Consider the following 25,817-nt stretch of genomic DNA (forward strand, 5'->3'; position numbering starts at 1 on the left):
AGATTTATATATATTATTGGTTAGAAAAAAATCTATTGGTTTGATTCACCACTGCCTTTGTTTGTTGTTATAGAGGGCATACAACACTATCTTTCTGACTCGCTAGAATTTTATGTATGATTTATACTAGTATAAATACACTTTCTGTGAGGTGCAGTGAATGATCAGATCCAATATTCCGGAAGGAAGGAGGGTAAAACTGAAATAACAAAACCTCAAAAGACAGTCTTTCTGAATGTGCTTTATCTCAATGAAAACCCACTTATAGTAACTCAGAATTTATGAAACCCTCTTTATGGAGACATTAAATGAAAGAGCCAAATGCTTTGTAATGTGCAAATTACAATTGCTTTTACAGAAAATTGATACTTATAGTGAACTTGATGTGTCAAGAAATGATTTCATTATACAGGAATATCAGTGTGATTTTAATTCATGGTGTTCCTGACCTCCCCACCTTCCCGGAATGTCTCCAATAGCTGAGAAGGGAAAAAGAAAGAAAAGCAAAAGTGGAGAGGTATTAAAAGGAAGGTGAAATGGTAGGAAAGGAAATAAAAATATACTTTCAGTCAGGTTAAAGGACCCTATTAATGAACATATTTTAAGTCCTCCTCAATTAGTCCAATTGCTTTGAAATTTCCCTTTCACCATAGTCAAAGTGATGCTGAAATTTTTAACAGCATCTAACTTGTATCTAGTATTATTTTTATGTATTTTTTTTTTTTTAATATTCAGTTCACACAGCCACTTAAGTCAGGCATAAAACATTCAGTATTGCAGGGTTAAAAGCACTCTGATCTCAACCCAGCAAAACTCTTAGGGTATGTTTACACTAGCTCGTTAGTTCAAGCTAGGTAGGCAAATGAGGGCAAACAGGGTTGCAAATGAAGCCCGGGATTTAAATATCCCGGGCTTCATTTGCATGTTCCCGGGCGCCGCCATTTTTAAATCCCCCTTAGTCCAAACTCCGTGCCCACGGCTACACATGGCACAGAGTAGGTAGTTTGAATTAGAATCTCTAATTCGAACTACCGTTACTCCTCGTGGAACGAGGAGATCCTAATTCGAACTACCTACTCTGTGCCGCGTGTAGCCACGGGCACGGAGTTCGGACTAAGGGGGATTTAAAAATGGTGGCGCCCGGGAACATGCAAATGAAGCCCGGGATATTTAAATCCCGGGCTTCATTTGCAACCCCGGTTGCCCTCATTTGCCTACTTAGCTCGAACTAATGAGCTAGTGTAGACATACCCTTAGGCATTGCTTCAGCTAAGCATATGCTTTTAAGTGCTTTGCTTAAATAGGGACTGAAGTATGTGCTGTGTCTAAGGCACATGAATTTGAATTTGAATTTTTTCCATTCAAATTCATGGCCTAGGGACTGAGCACCAGGTGTTATAAAGTTTAGTATGAAAATTGTTTCTCAGAAACTTTTCTCTTCAGAAAATAAAAGAGAGAAAATAGTGCTGTAGTTTGTTTTAAAACGCCACCATTTTTTCTTGTGACTGTATTACTTTACTATTCATCACAACATCACCTAGGCCCTAATTCAAGAAAGCATGTTGAACTGTTCATGTGCTTAAATACATAAATATTTTCCTCAGTTGAGGTGCTAATTTTGCTGCATCTATTGAACTTTTTTTCCTTGTTATTTTTTAGTATGTCTCCCTGCACGCCAACAAACACACCTTTTCTAAGTGATAGTGGATAGCTAACCAAATGGTAGAATTAAAAGAAAGCTCCTTTAGAAGAAAAGAAAATATCCACCTGGCAAAAAAATGTTGAAGGGTGGGAGCCTACAGAAAACATATGTGAAATATTGCTCTATTTAAAAAATTATATTGAAACAATCTTTAACTGTGAGGCTGTCTATATACTGGTGCGATCTTGCACCAAAGCGGCCGCTTTTGCGCAAAAACATTCTGCCTGTCTACACTGGCAGGGAGTTCTTGAACAAGAACACTGACGTTCTAATGTGTGAAATCAGTGCTTCTTGCACAAGAACTATGATGCTCCCGCTCAGGAATAAGCCCGCTTGCACAACTGTGCTTGCACAAGAGGCCAGTGTAGACAGGCAACATGAATTTCTTGTGAAAGAAAGCCCAAAGGTTAAAATGGCCATCGGAGCTTTCTTGCACAAGAGAGCGTCTACACTGGCACGGATGCTCTTGCGCAAAAGCACATCTCTTGCGCAAAGGCACATGCCAATGTAGATGCTTTCTTGCGCAAATACTTTCACTCAAGAACTCTTGCGTTAAAGAGTATTTGCACAAGATCATGCCAATGTAGACGTAGCCCAAGAGTTATATAGATCAATTTTACTAGAATACTGAAAAATAATCTATACATGCAATTTTTTCATTAACATTCCCATAAGAATTTTGATTTGTGTTCTTTGTTCATGCCAAACTGCCACTGAAATTGGTTAGACTTTCGGATGCTCAAAACAGTGTGGTTAGGTCCTTTGTTGGTTTGGTCCTGCAAACACTTCTGTATGATTAATTTTCCTTTAAATGTGTGATCTCCTTAAAGTCACTGAAGTCTCACATGAGTGAAGTTACCTGCATATGTGTTTGCAGGCTCAGGTTCTGTAAAGGCAATTGAGATTTTGCAAATGTAATGCCGGACCTTCCAAGGTTCTGAGCACTCTGGCCATGATCCAGCAAACACTTAAGCACGTACTTAATAATAAACACGAGGAATCCAGTTGAGTTATACAAATAAAATCCTCAGTATTGCAAGATGCTGACCATTCCAAGCCCAGCAAAATATTTCAGCATCTTGCAGAATTGAACCCATATATAGTAGTATTAATTAATATATTACATATATGCACAGGATCCTCTTGATTTTCCCCTCACTTCCCCTCTGGGCACTCATTTTTATGTATTAATCCCAACTGCCAAAATAGTCTTTTTTGTTTTGTCGTTTAATTAGTTGTAGGGATTTACCATCTTGTTCAGTTGAAAAACAATACATCTGGTGCAGTATTTATGTCTGACACAGAGACAATTTGTGTTAAACATCATCTGTAGCACTTAATTGTTTTTCTTTTTGCCATTTCAATGAGAATCCAGCAAGGACCAGGGGGAGGAAAACATTTTATGTCTCCCTTTGTTTGCTGCGTTTTTATGTTTACCTGGTGATACATGGTTTGATCACCAAATATTGTGTCTTGCTGGCCAGCAGGGAAAAGAGTGAAATGATTTTATATACTTCTTTTAATGTTCACATTAGTTTTCAAAATGGTTTTGCTTCCTAACCCTACCATTATACTGAAGCCTCTCACTTTGAAAGTCACAGATTGCAGTCTGGTAAGTCCACTGGCTATTTGTAATTGTAATCATTCTTGATTTGATGTACAGTACTCTTTCATATTCGTGTTTATACATCACACATATATACACACACACACACACATACACATATTGTCTCTCTAATTCAAGCACTTCTAGTCTGTGATCAGTTGCATATTTTTTGCTTAACTCTCATTTATTTATTTTATTCATCAACTGAAAAGGATAATGTTCGTATATTACATTGAATTTTGAAGTTCAAGTATCAGTTCAAAATGCCTCCTATTGTTAAGAAAACTTTCAGAATTAATATACTGTACTTTTTCACTTTACTTGCATTTTTGTCTTATTATCATGCTATCATCTACAAGTAACAAATGATTGCGCATTGAAATTCTCTATATTTTGCTTAAATTCCATTTTTGTCGAGACATCATTTCCCCCCAAATATTTGTATAATGCCCTAATAATGAAATTTGTCTTTAATATCCTAGGGTCTTTTTGCCTGGTATTATGTATTCCCAATGGGCTTTCCCACTGTGCCAATTTGTTATAGAGCTTCCAGTTCTTCTTTGTTAATCCCTGATCTTTCCTAGAGCCCCTCAAGCTTCCCCTTTTCAAAATTAAACTTCTAAATTGACTCTCTCTACTGACACAGTTGTGCATTACTTGACCGGAAACCATGTTAGTGTATCAGATTTCCTTAAGTAAGCCTGGACATTTTTTAAAGCTCTAGACAGCTGGATAACCACTGTCTATAGGAAAATTGGGCCATAGGGCCTAGTTGAGCAAAACCCCTCAAGGACACACTGAAGATCATCCCTATTCACAAAAGCACATAAGCACATACTTTGGTTAACCAGAACTAAGGGAATTAGGTGCCTAGTAGCAATTGGCTTACAAATGAGAATTGGTTGCTTTACTCTTTTAGACTCCTTTGAAAATCCCAGGTTAAGTCTTTTCTGAAAACATATATATCTATAAAGTTGTTGGCTTATTTTGCTTTTTTTTTTTTTTAAACCCAACTATTTAAAAGGTGTCCCTTCTGCAATACTTGATTAATTTTTCAGACTTTCAATATTTATTGCACATTGAAACAAAATAAATCTGGTACTAACCTTTTGTACACGATGCAGACTTCATGCCAACAAAAACAAAAGAGGATAAATGATGGATTTTTTTCTAAAATGTTGCCAAGCCCATGCTGCCACATTTTATACAGAGAAATCTGTGTCTTGAAATGTAAATGTCTATTCTCATGGAAGAGAAATAGCACCTATCTGCCAGGCACATGCCAGGCTTCAGATAGAATAGTGGCTATAAATTGCATTTTGTGTGTTTATTAATGGCAATTGTAGATTAAATATGGAGATTTGATAAGGGGGTGTGGAGAGTTAGTCGACAGTCTGTGATAATTTGTACCTCCATCTGGCCTTTCCACAGGAGAAAAGGTAATGCAGGATGACGAATTCACCTGTGACCTCTTCCGCTTCCTCCAGTTGCTTTGTGAAGGACACAGTTCAGGTTTGTGGGCAGGCTGCCAGTCAGCTGAGCCAAGGTGATGGTAACCAGGGATAAAAGCTCATCAGTGCTGAAGGCTTGGCAAGTTTTAATGAAATATTATGAAAGGTTCCTGAGTAGCTGAACTGTACATGAAAGAAAAATATTTATGTGCGGTTAAAATGTCAAGTCTCCTTATTCATTTAAACACTGGAATAAAAAAATTGGTTCACAAAATAACTCCTGGAGCATGAACTATATGAAAGGTAAATTAAATAGAAAATGATGTGTACTCTAGTTTTACCTCCTAATCATGAAATGAGAGGAAATCTCAAAGGAGGGCTTCATAATGAACATATTGTACATTGGCATCTACAGTATTTTTAGAGTTCTGATTGTCACGGAAGGCGGTTCTGGGGCTTAAATGTCATTCCAGGACCATGTGGGAAATCTTCATTTAGGGAGGAACAATAGTTTTTCATATGTAAAAGCAAGAAATACTAGTGATTTCTTTTAAAGTATTTTTAATGTTTGTTCACTTATTTATAGAATTTGTGGCATTATAAAAAATATTCCAGTTTATTGTGATCAAATATTCATGTCATTGTCATCAGTAATGGCATAAGTCTTAATTCAGATCTCATTTATTTAATGCAAATTGGAAGAAATTCCAGTGATGTTAAATTAGTTACATCAGTGTAAAATTGGTATCAATTTGATTAAAGTCAGACTTATGTTCACTGGAGAAACTAGATATTGGAACTTGTAAACTGTTACATTATCTCCATATTAAGATGGTATCATTCAGGAAGATGTAAATAGTTTATTGAATTAAAATATGGATTTAAACAGGAAGGTTGCTTAAACAATGTTGCAGTTCTTTAAAGCAGTCTTTGACCAATGGATTTTACCAGAATTAATTTGAATGAATAATTCTGAAAATATTTGTGATTTACGTAAATGTTAACTTGAGCTTATCTTCTCCTTTTTAGATTTCCAGAATTATTTGAGAACTCAGACTGGTAACAACACAACTGTCAATATTATCATCTCCACTGTGGATTATTTACTAAGAGTTCAGGTAAATCAGAGTACATACTAATTGCAACTAAATACGAGTGGTTGACTTTTATGATTTCCATATATACTTCATGCTCACACAATCCTTCACTATGCTTCACGCAAATGTTTTATTATGCATAGATCCATGTGTAAACTGAGCCTTAATTATATTTACCAGTATATTACACACTCATCATAATACTACTTCACTTGAATATCCCTTATACACCATTTATGGAAACACCGATAAAGGGATATGGAGCTGCTTCCCTGAAAGAGCCTGCTGTCAATTCCAGCTATTTTAGACAGGGCTTTTCCTTTGCAAACTTATTTCCTGTGGAAGCAGAAGATGTCAGCAAACAATAAATGATCACTGGGCATTTTGTGGGTTCCCAGCAAGGATCGCTATGCTTCCTGTGATGCATTGGATGTGCCTTTGAGAACTGCCCCATGACATTCTGGCTTTCAGGAAGCACAATCCAAGGTGCAAGATTTCTTTCTGACAGCAAGAGTGTATTAGCAATGCTGGGAAAGTTTGAGGCATCAAAACTTTCATGGAAAGATCAGACTTAACATATCAGCAAGAGAAGGAATGTCATTGTTTCTAGGGGCTGTTCCCTTCTTCTGTTTTCTTATATGCCCCCCTTTAATGGAATCCTCAGCCACAGCAACAACCAAATAGATGGGCTAAAAGGAGAAAATTAACCCATTTCCCAAATTGTTAAATGGGAGACAGTTCTTGGCAAAATAGGATGAGGTCCTACTATGAATTGTTTTACTATGTCTTTCCCCTGCCCTTTCGTTCTCTCTTCATTCTGAGTTATCAAACAATGTAAATCATGCTTTGGTGTCTTATTTCATTGCTGGATTTTTTTTGTCTTGGACAAAGAATACTACCATGGCCAACAAGAACAGGTTTTTCTTCTGCACCTAGGTTCTCAGCACTTGTGATTGTGCCATTCCCATATTTTCTTTGGTGACCATTTGGCCCATTTTCCTGCTTCATGATGTGGAATTATCAAAAGCCTCTGGATAGTGGAGATTATCTGTTTCAAGTACACAATCCTATTCTATTCTCTGTAGGTTTTATAATGCACTCAGCATAGTATCTCTGTGTCATCCAGTAATACTTAAACTTATATATCATATATTGTTTGTTCTAGCATCTTGTATAGTGGGAAGGGGCTTTTTATGTGTACATGCATTCACTCAGTAATGTGCTCATACGTTTGTGAGAAAGAAGGCAAGATCAAAGAACCACAACTTCCACTTGGAGCTAACTATGGTGAAGTTTGTGATGGTCTTTCATTCCTGAGGGAATTCATTCCACAGGCAGACCAGGAAAGTTCTGTCTGCCTCAAGAACATGTGTTACCTTTATTGTAGAGAGTCACATTGCGCCAAGCCATAGGGTATGTCTAGACTACATGGCTCCATCGACGGAGCCATGTAGATTAGGTTTCTAGACATAGGAAAATGAAGTGGCAATTTAAATAATCGCTGCTTCATTTACATCAAAATGGCTGCCGTGCTGTGCCGATCAGCTGTTTGGCAGTACAGCGCAGTAGTCTGGATGCTCCGCGGATGACAAGGGAAGCCCTTGTCGACCGCCCCAGTAAACCTCATTCCACGAGGTATAACAGGGCAGTCGACAAGGGCTTCCCTTGTCGAACGCAGAGCGTCCAGAATACTATGCTGTGCCGCCAAACAGCTGATCGGCACAGCGCGGCAGCCATTTTGATGTAAATGAAGCGGCGATTATTTAAATTGCCGCTTCGTTTTCCTATGTCTAGAAACCTAATCTACATGGCTCTGTCGATGGAGCCATGTAGTCTAGACATAGAGTGCCATTAATGTAGGGATCAAGACCTTGAACTTTACTTGGTGTTCTATCAGGAGCCAGTATAGAGTGTGGAAGTCAGGTTTCATGTATTCATCATAGCCTGTTGCTGAGGAGATATGCTGCAGTGTTCAGTACTATTTGGAGTTTCCTAAGTACTAAAATCTTCAGACAGATCTGGGCTGCCTGTCCAAACTGGTCCTCTGTAAAATTTGTGCTATTTATATTTTTTAAAAGAGATAAAGTCAAAATCCCATTTCTCTGGGAAAGCGTCACATTGTCATAAACCATCAAAAGGTAAGGAAGATTTTCTAATTCTTTTTCAGAACCAAACTCATGAAGCACCTAAAAGACGCATTGCAGTAAACATGTTCATATTTTTACCTATATATCTCATCTGTCTAAAAATTCACAACACTGCACACTTCACTATGTTTATTTAGACAATTAAATCTTCCTTTTAGCATTTTTATTTATTTCTCAAAATTTCAATATGTGGAAAATGGATCCTCTTTTTAGTTGTCAATTACTGTGACACCTTGCAAGTTCTTTAGGGGTTTGGTGGTAATAATGACAACAAATCTTTTTATATTGTGTAGCTCTTTTGGATGAAATTTGTACTGGCATTCTTTAAGGGATATGGGAAGAAGAACTCTGTGCACAAAGAATATTCGGTTCCTGGATTTCGCTAGGTGACAGGCAGACTGTATAAAAACACATAGTTCTCATGAACAGTTTACAGCTCTGTGTTCTGATTAACATTTATCCAGTTGAATAACTCATGTGTATGTGAAGCTTGAAATAAAAAGCCCAGTTAATCTTGCTAAAAGTTAGGTTTTGTAATGGGGTTGGGGTTTTTTTGGCTTTTGTTTTGTTTTTCCCTGTGGGTTTTCACTGGACATGAGAAAATACATTATGTTGATGATACCTAAAATCCCTGAGATTATTTTAAATCCAAATAAATTAATGATTTTTGTTCATAGCTAAGTTTATTTTTAAAGTCTGCTTTATGAAAATGTTGACAAATCCAGGAATGGCAGTTTGAATATGTGATTTGTAAGTACTCTTTCTTATATCTGTTTGATAGGAATCAATTAGTGATTTCTACTGGTATTATTCTGGGAAAGATGTTATTGATGAGCAAGGACAACGTAATTTCTCCAAAGCAATTCAAGTTGCAAAACAGGTCTTCAATACTCTCACTGAGTATATTCAGGTAAACTAGTTTCATTGCCATGCATATGGAATTTAAAAGAAAAAAATAAATTAAATTAGTAAGAAATGATGTTTTGAAGTGGGTAGTAGCCATTTGTCGGTGTTTTTACAGCCTAGAAGTCTAGCAGATTCCCAGCTGTCATTGAATTATTATTTCTTTTGTAAACCAAGTCTTCTTCTTTCCCAGTGCCCAGTAGGTTGTGTCCTTTTCTTTTCAACAGGAATCTTGCCCTATGATGTATGTTTCTGCTCCTCAAGACTGCATTACCGCAATGCATCCTAATGTGTCCTTTGCCTTTATCTGAATAATAAAACATATCTAGAATATGACAGTGTGCGTAGTAAGCAGAAGATCATTTGGCATATTCAGGCAGTGTTCTGACTTCTTGTCAGTTTCTGGATGGAGCGTAAGGTGCTGGTGTTGACCTACAAATCTCTGAATATGTGGCTTAACAAAACACCCTTCCCTGTCATACTGCCATTTTTCAGATCTGCAGAGACATGCTTGACCTGGACCTCCTTATGCAATAAACAAGAAGAAACTACTGGCAGGATGTTATACTAATAATTCTGTAATGAATAAAGAACTTGGGAGGAGCGTAGTAAAGAGTCTGAACTATTGGAAGATGAGAAAAAAAAGAATAGCTTACTCATTTCGTGAGAACCATTTATTCTGTGCATTGATTAGGCAAGGAGTCTTATAGACTCACGGACTTTAAGGCAGAAGGGACCATCATGATCATGCAGTCTGACCTCATATATTGAAGGCAACAGAACCTCATCCACCCATTCCTGTAACAGACCCATAACCTCTGGCTGAGTTCTGAATTTCTTAAATTTTTATTTAAACACTTCAAGTTATAGAGAATGCTTTAGAGGAAGGAAAAAACAAAACAAAACCCCAAAAACAAGTGTCTCTGCCAATCTGTCAAGGGGGACTATTCCTTCCCAAATGTAAATATGGCTATCAGTTAGAACCTGCACATGTGGGCAAGACCCAGCAGACAGACACTTGGGAAAGAATAGTCTGTAGTAACAAAGAGCCCTTCCCATCTAGTACCCCATTACCTGCCATTGCTACTAGCAGTTGCCGATCATCAGCTACATGCTACTGTGGGCAGTCTCATTGTACCATCCCCTCCATAAACTTATCAAGATCAGTCTTGAAGACGGTTAGGTTTTTTGTCAACACTACTCCTCTTGGAAGTTTGGTCCTAGCGGAAAACATGGAGTCTGGTGTTTCCTAACATTTGACTCTGTAACTTTCATAACATTAAATAATGTAGTGCTTCTTTTATATGTAACCAGCAAGAACTTTTAAAGAAAAATGGCAATCAGATTCTCCTATGTTTAATTTTAATGTATCCTTTTTCATTCTCTTTAAATAAGGTGTGATGAACATTACTGAGACATTTTGAGCAGCCTTAACATGGGTTACTATCATTCATGCTATATGAGATCATCTATGAATGTATAGAACATCTTTCCCCATAAGATGGCACTCTACCGGCAGATTGAGGTCCCACGAAATTCATGCATTTCTTAGAAAATTTCACATATTAGCATGCAACAACATACTAGCCCCTTTCCATGTAAAATAATCAAATGAGAAATGCTGCTTTTGGCAGTATAAAATGATTTAAAAAAAATCTGAGTCCTTTTCTCCTTATTACACAATATTTTCATTTGGGCAGTTGAGGTTCAACTGTAAGGGGATAATTTAAAACTACTCTGAATAGCAATTATGTTAATCATCCAAAGGATAATTTTGATAAGCCAAAAATAATTTTATCTGATAGCTATTTTTAAGAAATTATCCCAATAATGAATGTTTAAAAAATAGGGCCAAGTTCTGATCACACTAAATAGTGAAGTCCAGAATAACTACACTGAATGTAAATTAACTTATGGGTTTATGAAACCGATATGAGTGAAGATTCAGCCTCCTAATCATTCTAATTTCCCTTGGGAAGGATTTATTTACAGACTCTACTTTTTAATTCACATTCAAATCTTTTTCATTATGGAAATCTGTATTATTTTAGTGTTCATAGGTGTGGATTGGCTGAATAAGTATTAACAGAGGATGATGATATGCAAATATATCCACACAGCTGTGACAGATTTGGCCCACTACACCCAAGCTACTCTGTTCATGGTACTAATAATGATCTTATTCATTATTCTTTGAAATGTCAACTCATTTTTATAAAAACACTATTATATCATTTTAACACCAGGCAGTGTTTTACAACAGGTGAAACTTGACGAACAAAATATAAGGGACCTGATTCATCTCTTTCTTAAACCATTTTTACCTCAGACTCATCATACTTACTCCTGATTTTACACTTGTTTAAGTAGACAAGAATCTGCCTAAACATCTGTCCCCTCAGGAGAATTCAGTTTTAAGGTGCAAACTGGTACTGTACAGTGAATATTTAGTTCTATTTTTGGGTCTCCAAAATTTTATCCTAATGCTAAATATAATTTTATCCTAATGCTTGATATAATTCTCTTGCATATAAGCCATGTTCTCTGTTTCTTGTCATCTGCATGGTAGGGTCCATGTACAGGGAATCAGCAGAGTCTGGCACACAGCAGGCTGTGGGATGCAGTGGTTGGTTTTCTTCATGTATTTGCCCACATGCAGATGAAACTATCTCAGGTATCATGCACTTTTTTTCTTACGTTTTAGTTATTAACTTCACAATAGATAAGCTGAATTGTTGAGGGAGAAAATTATTTCTGTATTAAGAGAGGGGATGACCAGAATAAAGAGGTAAGGGGATACATTCTGTCTCAATTCTTTTTTATTATGAACTAGTGTGTGAGAAATTTGGCCCAGTGGTTATAGAATGGCATAAAAAATCCTATGATCCAACCCTTTTATCTGACAACACCTTCTTCTGGAACTTTGGGCTCATCAAACATTCTGTGCCTCAATTTCCCCATCTGTAAAGCAGAGTTCTATTTACTTTCTTTCCTGTCTATGTGGGTATAGTGAAATATTTGAAAAATAATTTAATATACTCAGATTAAACGTGCTATAAAACTGTGTTGTGGTTTTGTTGTTGCTATTATTTTAATCTCTGTTGTTACTTCATGATATTTAACATAATGGAGCTCTGAAGACTCAGATTGTGGCTATTTTTATTATTATTTTAGATTCTAATATGATTCAGGAATCCAGTCTTTGAGTATGCCACAGAGATGAAAATTGGGGATTTAGCGTTGAGTGAAAGTTGATTTCTTAGTTTTAATGCTATAACAATGCCGATCATTTTAATGCTATAACATTCTTTTTCTTCATGAAGCAACATGTTCTCACAGCAGGTGGCATTGTAGTGAATGTAGTCTTTCCTGAATGATAAAGAGGACTCACACATGAATGGAGGAGTACAAATAGCTTACATATATTGTCATGATTACAAAAATATACTTATTTTAAGAATAAACCTGTAATTCTTGTTCAACAACATGTGGAAAATCTGTGGCAAAACCAGAAGTAAAACCCTCTTGGGTCCTAGCACAGTGCTTTCAGTATGAGAAGACACCCTTTTCTCTTATTAAGTGTCTGCTTTATTCACTATTCATCCTTTCCACTGAATGAGGCAGGAGTCCTATGGTTAAAAAAAGTGAACATGTTATATCATAAAACCTCATATGGGGACAGAATTAAATTTGCATGGGCATAGCACTTCTTAAATTTTGTTTGTTCATCTTATCACAGAATGTAAAAACCCACCATGTTCAGATATTCTATCATATGGAACCATATTGACCTTCAGCATGAGTTATCGGCAGAGTTTAATTTAGTGTCTTTGAATCTATGGGCACAGACCTCTACCACTTGAGCTAAAAGATTGACAGCAGTAATGACTTCTCCTGTTTGTTGATCAGCTGCTAGAAAGGACTCGAAATGCACTTTTCCAATTTTTTACTCGATAGTAGGGTAATGTTGGGATTTGTGATTCTTGGGTTCTATTCCTGGCTCAGGAAATAAATGAGTTCTGGTGGTTAGAGACAGCATGGCTATGACTGTATTAAATTGCTATTTCTTCTAAACAATAAGTAGTGTGGGTGTGAATGTGTGTATTGCTACTGCATAAGAGAATGTAGTTGGATAAATGTTTTTTCATTTTATTTTCAGCTCTGACATAAAGGGCTAAATAGATTAATGGTCTCTCAGCTTCTCAGCTTGACTTTCCCTAAACGAAACCTACATGTGCACATGCAAACACTACTGCAGGTTGGCAGTTATATGTGTAAAATCCTGTTTTACCAACGCACATTCATCTTAGTGCAAAATATGGTCATGCAAGATCAGAAGCTGGGTTGAATTTGGTAGAAATAGTGACGCCAAATAGTCTTATTTACAGTCATATTCGTGTTTGCAGGATTCTAGTCAAATTGAATTACTAAAAGAGTTAATGGATCTTCAGAAGGATATGGTGGTCATGTTGCTGTCTATGCTGGAAGGTAATGTTAATTTATTTTAAAAGTGTATTTTACACGTAGTATAACCATGTTTTTTTCTCTGCACAACTTTTTCACAGCAAAAACCAATGTCTCTTCTTTTTTTAGTACCTTAAAGTTAATTTGTTTACTATTGGAAGAGCTGTTGACCTTTACTGGCTCATGGGAATTATTACAACTATAATTTACATGCTCAGTGATAATGTAAGAATTAATTAAATCACTGTTCAATATACACAGGCCAGCTCAGTTTGAATTATTACAAAGATATACTTATTTATATATAATTGGCTTCTCTTTTGGTTCAGATTAGATGCTATTTGCTGGTAACACTAGCATCCAAGGTTCTTGCTACAGAAGCAATCATAGAACTGGAAAGAACCTTAAGAGGTCATCAATTCTAGTCCCCTGCACTCATGGCAGGACCATGATCTTTGACAGGGGTGGGCAAGATAGGATCTGTGGGCTGGATCCAACCCACCAAGCTGTTTCATCAGCTCATGGCCGCCTGTCCACACTGCTACCCACACGATCTTGGCGACCCTTTTGAAATGTAATGGCGACCGTTATTTGGTTCCTGACCCATAGGTTGGGAAACCCTGGCCTAGAGGTAACCGCCAACTGTTCAAAACAGCTGGCAGTTCCCTCTAGGCACCGTGGGCCCCTATAAGGGTGGGGGAAGAGACTTTTCATGCTCCTCCATCCCCAGGCCAATCAGTGCCTTGGGGTGGGGGAGTGTGCAAAGTCTCCTCCCCCCCCCACGTCAGGGGCTGGCCATCCTAGGGGGAACAGCCCCTTTCCACCTGAGGCCCTGCCCCTTTGGAGGCGGATCATGACCACTGCCAAAATTCGTGAAGTGGCTCCCCTAAAAAAATTATTTCCCACCCCAATCTCTGACAGGTGTTTGTCTAATCAGCTCTTAAAAATCTCCAATGACGAAGATTCCACAACTTTCCTAGGCAATTTATTACAGTGATGAACCACCCTGACAGTTTTTTTTCCTAATGTCCAGCCTAAATCTTCCTTGCTGCAATTTAAGCCCATTGCTTCTTGTCCTATCCTCAGAGGTTAGGGAGAACACTTTTTTTTCATTCCATCTTGTAACAACCTTTTAGATACTTGAAAGCTGTTATCATGTCCCTCTCAATCTTCTCTTTTCCAGACTAAACAAAATCAGGTATGTTAATCGTCCCTCACAGGTCATGTTTTCTAGACCTTAGATCATTTTTATAGCTCTTCTCTGGGCCTTCTCCAATTTGTCCATGTCTTTTCTGAAATGTGGCACCCGAAACTCAACACAATACTCCTATTGAGACCTAACCAGCACAGAATAGGGTGGTTGAATTACTTTTTGTTTCTCACTTACAACACTTAATACATCCCAAAATGACGTTTGCTTTTTTTTTTTTTCTAATAGTGTTGCACTGTTGACTCCTATTTAGCTTGTGGTCCACTATGATCCTTAGATCCCTTTCTGCAGAACTACTTCCTTCCCATTTTGTATGTGTGCAATTGATTGTTCCTTCCTAAGTGGAGTACATTGCATTTGTTTCTTTGAATTTCATCCTATTTAACTCAGACCATTTCTCAAGTTTGTCCAGATCATTTTGAATTATAATCCTCCGAAGTACTTGCAATCTCTTCCATCTTGGCATCATCCATTTCCCTACTTATCAGTTTTTTGTTTAAATTTACTGTGTGTTAGGCTAAACAACTTTCATGTATGGCATTCAACCACACTTTTTGGTATTGACAATCACCTTAACCATGAAATAAAGGGGCTTTGAATTCACCTGGCTAGGTCTACCATGGTTTTGGGGGAATGTCCTGTTCAACATTTGCAACAGCTGTCATTGTGCCTCATCTTCACTCAGTAGCATGGGGCAATTGTAAACTTAGATTATTATTTATGAATTTGTGGTGGAATTGGGACCTTTAGTCAAGGACCAAGGCTCCTTCATACTAGGCACTTAATAAACAAAGATGGACCCAAAGATACCTATTTTCTCCCCCAGAATTAGAAAGCCTCCTCTTCACAACATATCTAAGCTCCTCAGAGGACTGGCAAGAAAAGTCTTGATGTCACTTCTAAATTCCATCTCCCATTCAGCACTGTATTAAATGTGAAAGAAATCTTAGATGTATACATCCTACCATTTATAGCCTTCTTTCAAAAACAGTGCTTATTATTACTACTTCTGTTGCATCTCTATAGAATCATAGAAATGTAGGACTGGAAAGGATCTCAAGAGGTCATTTAATCCAATCCCCTGCATTCAAGGCAGGACTAAGTAATTACTAGACAATTCCTGAGAGGTGTTTAACTAACCTGCTCTTAAAAACCTCCAGTGATGTGTATTCCACAGCCTCCTTAGGCAATTTGTTCCAGTGCTTAACTGCCCTAACAGGAAGTTTTTCCTGATCATAGAACCATAGAGACCTAGAACTGGAAGAGACCTCACCAACCCCAACTAAATCATGCCAGCCAGGGCTTTGTCAAGCCGGGACTTAAAAACCTCTAGGGATGGAGATTCTACCACCTCCCTAGGTAACCCATTCCAGTGCTTCACCACCTTCCTAATGAAATAGTTTTTCCTAATATCCAACCTAGACCTCCCCTATTGTAACTTAAGACCATTACTCCTTATTCTGCTATCTGTCACTAATGTCCAACCTAAACCTCCCTTGCTGTGATTTAAGATCATTGCTTCTTGTCTTATGTTCAGAGGCTAGCAAGGACAATTTTTCACCTTCCTCCTTATTATAACCTTTTATGTACTTGAAAACTGTCAGTCTTTACTTCTCCAGACTAAACAACCCCAGTTTTTTCAATCTTTCCTCATAGATCTTGATTTGGTATAGTATTTTTAAATGATAACCGGTATAGTTATAAACTGAAGCCTTGTATGCAGCCAAATCAGTACGTAATTTATAAATCTTACCATGTGATGATTTCAGTAGTCATTATTAAACTGTTGTTATTTGCCAAAACGTTAATTGTCACCAATTACTGTTATTGCACGTCCCCACCATTAGGTAATGTTGTGAATGGAACTATTGGCAAACAGATGGTTGACATGCTAGTGGAGTCTTCCAACAACGTGGAGATGATTCTGAAGTTTTTTGATATGTTCCTGAAGTTGAAGGATTTAACTTCGTCTGATGCATTCAAAGAATATGACCCTGATGGTAAGGGTATAATTTCAAAGAGGGACTTTCAGAAGGCAATGGAAAGCCATAAGCACTACACTCAGTCAGAAACCGAGTTTCTACTTTCTTGTGCTGAGACAGATGAGAATGAGACTCTGGATTATGAGGAATTTGTGAAACGTTTCCATGAACCTGCCAAAGACATTGGTTTCAATGTTGCTGTTCTTCTGACCAACCTATCAGAGCACATGCGCCATGATACCCGCTTGCAAACTTTCCTTGAGCTTGCAGAGAGTGTTCTGAATTATTTTCAGCCCTTCCTTGGACGCATAGAAATCATGGGCAGTGCAAAGCGCATTGAGAGAGTTTACTTTGAAATAAGTGAATCAAGTCGAACTCAGTGGGAGAAACCTCAGGTTAAAGAGTCTAAGAGGCAGTTTATCTTTGATGTAGTAAATGAAGGAGGAGAGAAGGAAAAGATGGAACTTTTTGTTAATTTCTGTGAGGATACCATTTTTGAAATGCAGCTGGCTGCCCAGATCTCCGAGTCAGATTTGAACGAAAGGTCATCAAATAAAGAAGAGAATGAAAAAGATAAGCCAGAGGAACAAGACACTAGAACGGGCTTCTTCTCCCTTGTGACTGTCAAGTCAGCCTTGGTGGCCCTCAAGTATAATATAATGACTCTTATGAAAATGCTTAGCATGAAAAGCCTAAAGAAGCAGATGAAGAAAATGAAGAAAATGACCATGAAGGACATGTTCATGGCTTTATTTTCTTCCTACTGGAGCATCTTGATGGGCTTACTGCATTTCACATGCAGTGTTTTCCGGGGCTTCTTTCGCATCATGTACAGTTTGCTACTCGGAGGAAGCCTAGTAGAAGGGGCTAAGAAGATCAAGGTAGCTGAACTTTTAGCCAATATGCCAGATCCCACTCAGGATGAGGTACGTGGTGATGGGGAAGAGGGAGAGAGGAAATCCACAGACGCTGCATTGCCTGCAGAAGATTTGACTGATCTAACAGTTTTATCAGATGAGGGTGACCTACTGTCAGACATATTTGGCTTGGATTTAAAGAGAGAAGGAGGCCAGTATAAGCTGATTCCTCATAATCCAAATGCTGGTCTGAGTGATTTGTTGAGCACACCTTCTTTACTCCCATTACCTGAGATGCAAGAAAAAATTCAGGTAACAAATGATATATTTTATTCATCATGCTTCAGTCTGTTATGTTTGGTCAGAAGTAAAAATAGCTGTGTTTGTGTGATTTTAGGCTTTTTCTTAAATACGTGGCATGCTTTTTAAAGAATAACCATGAATTACCAAACTGTAGTTTTTTTGGGAACACAAGCTTGAAGGTCCTCCGAGTTGCCCAAGTTATGTGGTTTGCTTTTAAATTAAAAATTCAGTGTGTCTTTTGTAAATGTAAAGGGAAATATCATTTTCCTTCATTGCAGCATTGGTTAATAAAAATGCCTTGATGTTCAGCACTATGACTGTTGAATTTTAGCCATATTTTTGAGGGCTACATAACCTGTATTACTACTTAGATTTTGTAGATGGGGTTGCTTGTTTGGTAGGGGGCAGAGCTCCGCAACCCTGGAACTCGCATCTGATTTGTCTTATGTACCTTAAATTCATGCATCAGGGTTTCATCCAGATATCTTCTGGGGTCAACTTGTTCTAGTAGGGTTGTTTTTGTTGTTGTTTTGTTTTTTAATCTTCTGCCTCTAAAGTATCAGTGTTGGCCACACCTGGAGATGGGCTATCAAATGCGGAGGGCACTTAGTATTGTCTTTCTTTCTGCTTATCTGGTTGATTCTTGCTCAGACGTAATCAGGGAGGGCCTCACTGATTACCATACATGTGCTTGGGAAGGAATTAGGAACTAAGTCATATTGGCAGTGACCTTGCAGACTTTTCACCTTCCTCTTCAAAATGTGGGTCACTTACCAGGATTATCTGTGTATTGCTTAATCATTTCCCTGCCATTGCAGGGCCTAGATCACTGGTAAATTTCAGCCCCTCCAATTCTCTGTCTGTTTCACCTGTAGGTTGTAATACTTTGGTCTCATTTTGATTTTGAGTTTAGTGTGCAGGTGATAGGTGGTGTTGGTATCCTGGGATATAGAGAAGGGGTCAGATCTGATGATCAAATAGGTCCCTTTTCGTCTTAAACTCTGACTTTTTTTCTGACTCATTCAAGGAGCAGAAAGTAAATGAAGATGAAAAGGATGAGAAAGGAGAAACAAAATCAGAACCTGAAAAAGCAGAGTATGTATAACCCTGGACCTTGCTCTTAAGAACTGTTGTTTGATTTTCTGAAAAGTCAGTTTTCCCTCACTCCTTCATTTCTGTGTCATAGAGACCTCTTAAATGTCTGAATGTAGGTTCCCTTCCCACATGAACCTTACTGACAAAGGAGCCCAGCATAAAACTGACATCATTATGGTCTTATGACACCCTTTATTCTACTCAATCCTTTTTAGTCCCCTTTCCAGCTATAATCACGGTATTTACATAATACCTTGGATAGCAATCAGCTCTCACTCTATCATGCTGCTCTATAAGTCTTTTGATGGTAGAGTATACTGACTGCCTCATGCTACCTCCTTCCCTTGCCATGAGAATTAAAAGTGTTACTTCCACTATATAGGGCTCATCTATACTACGCTGAAGTTCTGAAAGAGGATATGTAAATTCCGCGGGAATATCTTCTTCGGATCTCACTTTCAAAAGCAGAGCTTTCAAAAGTGAAAGTAGTCAGGACGTAGTTTTTTCAGCAAGTCCCTCCCCCCCCTTTTTCAAAAAGCTGCTCTTCCTCAAAAAGAGGTTTACGCGGCTTTTCAAAAAAGGGGGGAGGTTGCCGAAACTCCCCTGCGTCCCGACTACTTTCATTTTATAAAGCTCTGCTTTCAAAAGTGAGATCCGGAGAAGATATGCAAATTCCACAGATATGCAAATATCCTCTTCGGAAGTTCGTCGTAGTCTAGACAAACCCATGTGTCCAGAGCAGGGCTAGGCTACTTCAGCAGATTCTTAATATCACTTGGAACTATTGGTCCAGGCTGTCTGCTGACTAAGGAAGAAAATGTTTTGATTTACATTCAGCTCTAGAACTGTGTTGGAAACAAAATTTCTGTCTCATGAAAAAAAATCACATTTCCAAATGTTCTTCCATTTGGCTTGGAATGAAAAGTTGAAAATGAAAAAATTCTGTTGGATGTAAATTATGGAGTCAGGTAACCCTCTTGCCTAGCTGCCAGATGGGTACCCGAGGGAGCTAACTAGCTGGGTAGTTTAGGGAGATGGGCAGTCAAGGGAGCTGAGCCATCACCAGGCAGGCAGCCAGATATTATGGGAGCCTGAGGAGCTAAGCAGTCTGCCTGCCTATCTTCCAGCCAGCAGGTAGAGAGGCTGGCAGGAAGCCATGCAGGCTAACCAACCTGCTTCAAAAGTTTTAACAAAATGAAAATGCTCCCATTGCAGCATATGTTGATTCCATCTAATCAGAATTTTCCAGTGGGAGAAAAGGTTCCATCTGAAAATGTTTGACCAGCACTATTTAGTGCATATGTCTAAAGTTTTCTTGTAAAACACAATGCTTAAAAGCAATGCCCTATCACAGTGTGTGCATGTGTGTGTGTCTGTTTGTCTGTCTCTGTCTCACACATACATATATATATATTCCAGAGAACAATTCTATAGTAAGTCTTTGGCTACAGGTTCACTGCTAGTTATGCAAATCTAGGATGGTTTTGATTTCACAAACCTTGTAAGTCCAATACTCTTTTGGCTTTAGCAAAATTCCATGGATCGCTCACTACAGAATCAGGCCCTAAATTGGTTCAGTGCTCTTTCTTTTATATAGGACAAACTTGAATGTCGTTTTTATCAACTATGCAACTCGGCCTTTCTCTTTTTTTTTCTTTCCCCTAATGCAACACTGTTTTAGGTCTCATATGGTTTCAACAGAAATGCTGGACACACTTGACATTACATCACAATCTACATTACATCCTATTTAGGAAATACCAGACATTTATATTTTCTCAATTTGTTTCCCGAACAGAAAGCTCAAATACTGGTCTGTCCAGTTCAAAACTGGACACTTGGCAACCCTAGTAATAGAAATAAGTACTAAGCTAAAAATCAAATGTAATTAAATACAAAATACAGTGTTTGGTTTTAACAGATAGAATAGAGTGAAACTGCATCCCATAGTTCAGGATTCCTTTTCTTTAGTATGTCTGATAATTCATAAATACCTGAAATTGCAAGAGTGAATGCTTGTTCCTTCCTCCATTTTCATAAGTGGTTGCGGTGTCCTCCGCTTTGCAGGGAAATGCAGACTCCTGAACTCAAGACTTTGTAAATGGGGGAGAGAATGCTTTTTCAGCTGTTCTGTTTCAAAACATAAATATATTGGAAGTTTTCAGTCAACTACTTCCTGTTATGGACAAATTCTGCCACTTTCTCTGCATCCTGAAGCTCTCACCACAGCTGATATGTCATAGTTATGAGGCTGGAAGATAACCAAGTACATTACAGAAGTGCATTACAGAGCTTAGTTCTGCCTGTATGGAGTGGAGCGTGGGGATGGGTGGGTAAGGAAGTGTGGAGCTGGTCAATCCATAACTACCTGGATTCACCAGCCAAATTTCCTCATATAAGAGAGGGTGCAGTGCAGTGGCTGCAGCATCATCCACAGAACATTTTTGCCATTTCTTTGTGGACTGAGAGGGAGAATTCCTCTTCATTTCACATCTCTTCCTTGCACGAATCATGGCTACAGTGACTTCATGAGTGAATGGGATTTCCCCCTTAATGGGGTGGGACTGTAAACATCCAGGGGTTGAAGGGAGTGGGGAAACTGACAGTCTAACTCTAGGTCATCTTCAGTGACTCAGCATAGATTATGAGTTCATTTGTTTCCTTAGGGGAGAAGATGGAGAAAAGGAAGAGAAAGCCAAAGAAGACAAAGGGAAACAGAAGCTGAGACAGCTTCATGCACACAGATATGGAGAACCAGAAGTCCAAGAATCAGCCTTCTGGAAGAAAATCATAGCATACCAGCAGAAACTTCTTGTAAGACGTTATCCACATTGGGCTGAGTACTTGCATGTTAGCCAAGCATATGTATCTGGAACTTGTTACAAAAGCCTGGAGAAAATGTCTTTGAATCAGCAAAAACTGTAGTGACCTTCACTCATTTTGGGTATGTCTACACTGCCACCCTAGTTCAAACTCGGGTGGCTCATGTAGTCATTCGAACTTGTAAATGAAGCCCGGGATTTAAATATCCCGGGCTTCATTTGCATGTTCCCAGGCGCCGCCATTTCTAAATGCCTGGTAGTTCGAACTACCTGCCCGCGGCTATATGCAGCATGGGCTAAGTAGTTCGAATTAAAGCTCCTAATTCGAACTACCGTTACTCCTCCTGCAATATTTAAATCCCAGGCTTCATTTGCAAGTTCGAATGACTACATTAGCCACGCTAGTTCGAACTAGGGTGGCAGTGTAGACATATCATTTCTGCCCTCAGCCCACTTTCCCAAAAGGCAAAAAAAAAAAAAAAAAAAAAGACAGTGGAAAAAATCAATGTGCTAGGCAAAAATGTCATAAAAAAAACATTGAGGGTCATTTTCAAATATGGGGGTAATGTGTGCCTTTACATATGCATGTACACTCTTCACAACCACAAACACATGCTTTTTTTTTCTTTTGCACAAAGTGATATTTGAACTTGCAGTTAACCAGTTTGTGAAGGCAAATGTGTGGTTTTGTGGCTGGAAGGGATGCACGTGTATCTTGCATTTTTAGGGGTCAGTTTATATGCATTCTTGAAAACAACTTGCCACAAATATTCATAACTGCATTCTGTCCATGGAGTGACATTAACCCTTGGAGCAAGTTAACAAGCATTGTTGTGGACTCTCCATCACTGGCAATTTCTAAATCAAGATGGATTTTTTAAAAAAGAAGATATACTGATGTTCAAAGAGAAATATTTGGAGGAGGCTCTATGGTCAATATTGTGCAACAGGTCAGACCAGATAATCACACTTGTCTCTTCTGGCTTTGGAATCTATGAAGGGGAAAATTGGAGTGGAGAGATCTCAAAATTTAGAGCAAAAGATGGTGAGTTCCAAGGCATGGCAGTGTCTTCTCTCGCATTTGTGTCTCAGGCTAAGGCTCTAGCAGAGGCTTTACTCAGTAGCTAAAAGGCAAAAGGCCTAGTGAAAGATCCAAAAGATTTGGTTAGGATTCAAGTTTGGATACACATCTGATACTGACCTGAATTATTCAACCCCTTTTGGGCTATAGACCTTATGGGAACAAGATTTCTATGAGATTTCCCATATTTCCAATTTGGTCCTATTACAATTGGAACTAGAAAGTGCAGAGGCATAAAACATGAAAAATAATCATAAGACTGAATTATCTAAACTTTTCATTCCTCTCAAGGTCTAATATTTGGTTCCAAATTCAACTTGGTTTTATCTTTCTCCTACTCTGTCTGAAAAGCTTGATAAACATACAAATAATTTTTGGAGGAGATTCGGAGAAGTGTTCTTGTGATGGTTCTTAACAGTAAAACTCGACAAGCTTTTTGTATTTGGATACTTTGAATAATTTTAATAACAAAAGGTTCTTAAAAGTAATTTTTTATGAGTTCACCAAAGTTCACTAAATCAGTATGTAAAATAACTGGCACATTGACATGGCATTGTAGAGTTCTTAAGGAGGGGACTCAGGGCATGGACTGGAGATCGGGGGGGGGGGAGAGGGGTTTAGGCTAGGGGATTGGAGGCATGGGAGGTGCAGGAGTCAGGGTTGGGGATGAGGATGGGCCCAAGGCAGGCAGTGGATGTGCAGAAATCAGGGCAGGGGATGGGGGCTCAGGGCAGAATAGAGAAGTACAGGAGTCAAGACACAAGGCTGGGTGTGTGAGGAGCTCAGGGCAGGGTTGGGGAAGCAGGGGCTACACTGCTTGGTTGGCAGCTCCCAGGGGTTGGATGGGTGGCAGGGGTGGTGGGAGCCACACTGCCCATGTGGCCAAGGGTTACACTGGCCAGCAGCATCCAGAGCCCCACCTCAGCCAGCCTTTCTCTTACTGGTGCACCCACTTCCCTGTGGTCATTCTACAGTATAATTGTCCCTGCCAGCAGACCTCTCCCTTTCTGTTTTAAGAGAAACATTCATATTCCAGGCACATCCCATTGTCATGGCACAACCAAACCCTTACCATGTTCTAAGTTAGGAGAAGGGGGAGCTGAATACTATATTTAGTTCTCATAGCTCTTACCATTTAGAAGGAGTTATTGAACAAACAGATTCTCAGATGGATGGACAGACTGATAGGTGTACACGCAAACTCTCTCAAATGTATAGTTGATATACAGATAAACTGTATTTTTTCTTTTTTCTTTTCAGAACTATTTTGCTCGCAATTTTTATAACATGAGGATGTTGGCTTTGTTTGTTGCTTTTGCCATCAACTTCATCCTACTCTTCTATAAGGTAAATTTGTTGCATTAAGTACTAGAAGATTTACCCAACTTTGTTTGGTTCCTTAACTCAAATAAGTTTTGTTTTTCTTTATTTAAATCAATGCTGTGGGGTGGGGCTAGGATGAGGGGTTCAGTATGCAGGCTGCCCTTGGAAAAGAAAGGGCATCCCTAACCCGCTTTCACTGCAGCAAAGCAAAGACTGGGGAAAGAAGGTAGGAGAGGGAAAGAGGGAGGGTGGGAAAGGGGAGGGGGAAACCTGGGAGGAGGGAGCTGGCAGGGGGAATCAAGGGGAGGAAGGGGGAGGAGAAGCTCAGGGCTCAGGTTTGGGGGTCTTACCGGCCCAACTGTCCCCCATCACATTAATTTCGAAATAGCAGTTTGGCTGTGAAGACGCTGGTAAAGTTGTTTTGAAATAACAGCTGTTATTTCAAAATAACTTTGCTGTGTAGACATACACTTAGTGCCATTCCATAGTATATTTGCTTTTCCACTGACCCTACAAGCTGCCAGACCTAGACGATTCCCTGGCATAGACGTGCTATCAGGGATTCATCGTACAATTGATCCAAGCTGCAATGTGGGTTATAGGATCTTCACCAAGATTTACATGGCCTTCTCTGGATCCCAAGTGATCTGTCAAGTTCACAGCAGCTTTTCGCTGATGAGAAAATGGCAAAACCCACTGTTCCAGTATAGTGAAGTGGAGGGATCTCTGCAATGTATTTCTAGTGCATCTTTCTTCACAAAAAGTTCCCTTTTCCTCACTTACATTACCCTGGGGTTGTCTCTTGTGTTGTATGATACATAGCCTGTAGAAATGCAGATCTCCTGTCAGATGAAATAGTTGTCCTGCTGACTGTGATTTGAATAGGTTTCCACCTCTGCTGTGATAGAAGAAAAGGAAGTTCTTGTGATAAAGGCCGAGGAAAACTCCAAGTTAAATGGCCTGGAAAGTGGTTCTCATAGGATCATCACTGTGCACTATGTCCTCGAAGAAAGCAGTGGCTATATGGAACCCACGCTGCGAATTTTGGCAATCCTGCACACAGTCATTTCCTTTTTCTGCATCATTGGATATTACTGTTTGAAAGTAAGAGGCTGAAGAGCTAATGCTGTTTCTTTTTCTAGGCCCCTTTACAGCTCTCCATTGAGTGATGTGCAATGGAGTAAAATCACAGGAATTTTGCACAAACTGGGTTGGAACCCCTCCCCATGAAGAGCCCTTATCTGGCTGTCTTCCCTTATATAAGCCTGTGACGAAACTCACATGAATTCAGAAAGTGAAGCCTGTTGTGGGGGAGGTTGAATCCCTGCATGTAGCATGTTCTCATTGGCTGAACACATGTCCATTTTCTGTGAACATTAATGCAGCCTTGTTCTGACTGAGGTGTCATTTATGGCTTTCAAATACAAATAGAGTGGGATACATGTGACCAGGAGAGGATGCTTTACAATGGCGGCATTGCATGTTGGCTGGCTGGGCTGCACAAGAAAAGTATATTGTCAAGAATATGTGGTAGTTGGAGTAGAGTTTCTGACTGATCTCCCAGGGATGTTGCTCTGACAAGCCCTTCCTCTGTCAGTCTCGTTTTATCAGGAGTGAGAAGCAACAGATCAGCAGCTCCCTAGGAGGAGGCACATGAGTAGCATTTCTCTATGCACAGGAAGTAGGAAATTTGGCTTCTAGTTATTTTTCCATCCTATCTTTAACCGGTTACCTTTAGTAGGCCAAAGAGACAGGATCTGCTTCCCTAATGAAG

The 25,817-nt window shown here is 38.9% G+C and overlaps 1 protein-coding gene across 1 annotated transcript in view; it reads left to right on the top strand.

Annotated features, from left to right (window-relative positions):
• Window positions 1-25,817, top strand: part of RYR2 (ryanodine receptor 2) — a 648,519-nt gene that overhangs the window by 578,267 nt on the left and 44,435 nt on the right. Inside the window, exons 86-95 of the mRNA XM_075924816.1 lie at window positions 4,740-4,820; window positions 5,789-5,877; window positions 8,785-8,913; window positions 11,476-11,580; window positions 13,313-13,394; window positions 16,428-17,731; window positions 18,750-18,817; window positions 21,484-21,631; window positions 23,981-24,067; window positions 24,929-25,147. Coding sequence (XP_075780931.1) covers window positions 4,740-4,820; window positions 5,789-5,877; window positions 8,785-8,913; window positions 11,476-11,580; window positions 13,313-13,394; window positions 16,428-17,731; window positions 18,750-18,817; window positions 21,484-21,631; window positions 23,981-24,067; window positions 24,929-25,147 — 2,312 coding nt within the window. The remainder of the gene's footprint in view (window positions 1-4,739; window positions 4,821-5,788; window positions 5,878-8,784; window positions 8,914-11,475; window positions 11,581-13,312; window positions 13,395-16,427; window positions 17,732-18,749; window positions 18,818-21,483; window positions 21,632-23,980; window positions 24,068-24,928; window positions 25,148-25,817) is intronic.

This window comes from Pelodiscus sinensis, chromosome 3 (assembly GCF_049634645.1).
Source record: "Pelodiscus sinensis isolate JC-2024 chromosome 3, ASM4963464v1, whole genome shotgun sequence".
Taxonomy (NCBI): domain Eukaryota; kingdom Metazoa; phylum Chordata; order Testudines; family Trionychidae; genus Pelodiscus; species Pelodiscus sinensis.